Here is a 3,084-nt window from a genome sequence, read left to right on the forward strand (position 1 = left end):
AAAAAAAAAAAAAAAAAAAAAAAAAGAGAGGTGAGGAAAACACTGTGTTTTTACCCGCCAACTACAATGATCACAGCTGTTAATGTCATTTTAGTGAACTTACTTTTTTAGGTCAAACACAGTGACTCTGTTTCCCACGGGACTGATAACTGAATTTCCATCACACGTAAAATTTAAGTTTCCACACCGATAGACTGTCCCCAGCAAATTTGAAAACTGAAAAGAAAACAAAGCTGTCTTAACACAAAGAAAATACAACTCCGGGAAAGGGCTAAGCGAGGCCTCTGGTCAAAGAGATGGCGCAGAGACCCCCACAGGCTCCCTGATCATCCCTGGGGTCCCGCTAGCCACCCCCCACCCCCTGGGACACTTCCTGGGCACCTACAAGGCCAGGCCCTGAGCAAGAGAGAGGAGGAAGTGAGCCCAGTCCCCAGGGGCCCTGAGCTCCCGCTGGGGTGGGTAAGGGGCATGGTGAGCGCGGGGGAAGCGTCCAGAAAGGGTGTCTGCCGGGTGGAGGACAGGACAGGACCTACGTTGCAGAAAGAGAACAGCTGTGACAACGGAACAGCGTCCCAAGTGCATCCTGGGTTCAAGGCTTCCTGAACAGGATAACCTGCTGCAGCCCATTCAATCATTCATTCAACCATCAGCCGCCCTCAGGTTCCACGTCGGGCAGGCGGGCGATGGAGACTGAGCTGATTGCAAGGGTGCTGTGCTGCCCAGACAACCAACCCCACAGTCCAGGCAGGAGAGGGAGAGGAACTTCAGAGGGTGGTCAGGGAAGGACCCTCAGAGGGGCCATCTGAGCTGGAACCCAGATGACAAGGAGCATCTGCAGCTGCAGGCGAGCAGGGCCCTGGGAACCCCAAGGAGGCCACAAGGAGAGCCCGGTCGGCCAGTGTTTTAAGCAGAGGTGAACCATGATCGATCCCCTTTTTCGAAGGTCATGCTAAGTGACCCTGGGAGCCACAGGAGATGCAGGGAGTCAGTGAGCCTTTGGTGCCATTCCACACAGAAGGCAATGGTGTCGGAACTGGGGAGATGACCCAAGGAATGGAGAGCGTGGATGAAATCAGGCCCGGTCAGCAGGAGGTTTGGGTCACAGTGGGGAAGCAGTCCGAGCGGGAAGACCAGGTTGGGTGGGGGCAGCGTGGGCGTGGGGTGGAGCTGCTGGAGGCCCGCGCTGTGGCCAGGGCCAGACCAAGCCTGTAAGGAGCTGGGACCCGACGAAGGGGGAAAGGCCGGAGGCGGCGGCCCTGCGGAGGAACAGCCTTCAGGGGAGTGGCAGCAGCGGGCGGGGCCGCGCAAACGCCCAGAGCTCCAAACCCGTGGGTGGCCCGCTGTGCCAAGGGTCCCGAGACGTGGGGAAGATGCAGAAGCGCTCCAGGGGGCTCGGCGCCTGTCCCCCCTCCCTCTGTCCCCGCGTCCTCCCCACGTCGCGCGCTGCGGGCTCCGGGAACCGGGACTTCCGTCCGGGCTGGTTTCCGCTGCCCTCCCGGAGCTCAGCCGGACCCTCCCGCAGCGTTCCTGCTCCTCCCGCCCACGCCCGCCGCTCGGTCCCAGTCCAGGGCGCTGCGGCCCCTCGCGCGGCCTGTCTCAGGATGCACGGTGAGGGACCGACCGGTGCTGCCGGACCCAGCCCGCCCAGGCCCGGTTCCCTGGCCCCGAAGGAGCAGTCTCGAGCAGCGACCCCACCGGGACCCCAGGCTAAGGACCCCGCACCACCCCCGGCCCGCACTCACCCGGTACGCGAACTTCATTGCGGCCGCCACACGTGCGTTGCTTGCAGCCTCTGCGCCTCGCCTCCTGGCCCGCAGTAAGCACTTCCGGGTCAGGAGAGCGGTCCCGCACCAACGCACCACAGCGCCCCCACGGGGCCCGGAAGAGCTGCGCCGCCGGAGGCTGGGCCCCAGCCCGCCGGCCCCGCCCCCGAGGTGGAGCCCCGCACCAGAGGCGGAGCCCCAGCCCGCCGGCCCCACCCCGGAGGCGTGGGTTCCTGGCCGCCCGCACCGCCCACCGCGGTCCAGGCTTGAATCTTCACGGGCTTGGGCCGGGCCTTGACGAGCCATTCAGGCACCAAGGAGGGTGAGACGGTCCAACCCCACGCTTATCCGTTTGAAAGCTCTCGATTATTAAGTGGGGATCAAAACAACGAGACTGAATAGACTGAAAACCTTTTCCGAAGAAAAGAAATTGTATTAGCGATGCTACCAAACATGACAGAGGCAGTTTCACCTTGTCAAACTTCAGGCTGGCAAATAGGTCTACAAAAAAACTCGAGAACTCTGAACACTGAAATGTCTTACTTCTAGTGAGCTATTGGGTAATAAGTTGTGAAAAAATCCCTAATGCTCCCCCAAAAGTAAATAATCTATGCTTAAGAGTCAAGAACAAGGATTATGGAAAGAAAACAAGAAAGTTCTTTACCTTTAAAAACACTCAATTTTCACACTCCACAGCAAAAGAATGAAGTTCACAGCAGCAAGTTTCTTCTTAAAATGTGTATTTTCAGAATTATAATGCTTACATTTTAAACAGTCTTAATACAATGGCTTCGGTCTAACAATATATTACAGAATAATGTGAAAAATGACTTTCATAGTAAACCATGAAAATGGAGTTAATACCTGCAGTATCAAAGTCACCAACTTGTCACCTTTTCCAGCCACAGAATCCCAGCAAACCATATCAACAATGCTTTTGGGTCTTATAGCCTGACGCACAGGATGAATACATTTAGAGAAAGGGGCATTTTCATGAAAGATCAAATTTTAAAATCACATAGGAGATTTCTTTTAAAGATCACGGTTGATAATAAAACACTTTGATCAGCCTAATTTGTTCTTTTATAAAAAGTTGTACAAGTTTTCATTTTGTGTACACACCTGGAGTGTTTCATTTCATTTCATAACTCAATTTTATTTTAAAGAAAAATTGACTAGAAGCCTGTGTGTCTTTTCTCCACTAACCCAGCCCCATCAGCTAAGACGAACATGGGAACCCGACCCACTACAGGCTGGGCTGACAATGGAACTGTAGGTAGAAGTCATTTTCAGATTAAATACAATTTCCACATTACATTTG

The 3,084-nt window shown here is 54.6% G+C and overlaps 1 protein-coding gene across 1 annotated transcript in view; it reads right to left on the reverse strand.

The window, feature by feature from the left end:
• The window catches only part of PWP2 (PWP2 small subunit processome component), a 14,040-nt gene extending 12,280 nt beyond the window's left edge, over positions 1–1,760 (reverse strand). The window contains exons 1-2 of the mRNA XM_007452495.1: positions 1,743–1,760; positions 104–216 (exon numbers count right to left, since the gene is read on the reverse strand). Of these exons, the coding sequence (XP_007452557.1) occupies positions 104–216; positions 1,743–1,760 (131 nt within the window). The remainder of the gene's footprint in view (positions 1–103; positions 217–1,742) is intronic.
• Positions 1,761–3,084: the final 1,324 nt, after the last annotated feature.

The sequence above is a fragment of the Lipotes vexillifer genome, unplaced genomic scaffold (assembly GCF_000442215.2).
Source record: "Lipotes vexillifer unplaced genomic scaffold, Lipotes_vexillifer_v1.1 scaffold545, whole genome shotgun sequence".
Taxonomy (NCBI): Eukaryota; Metazoa; Chordata; class Mammalia; order Artiodactyla; family Lipotidae; genus Lipotes; species Lipotes vexillifer.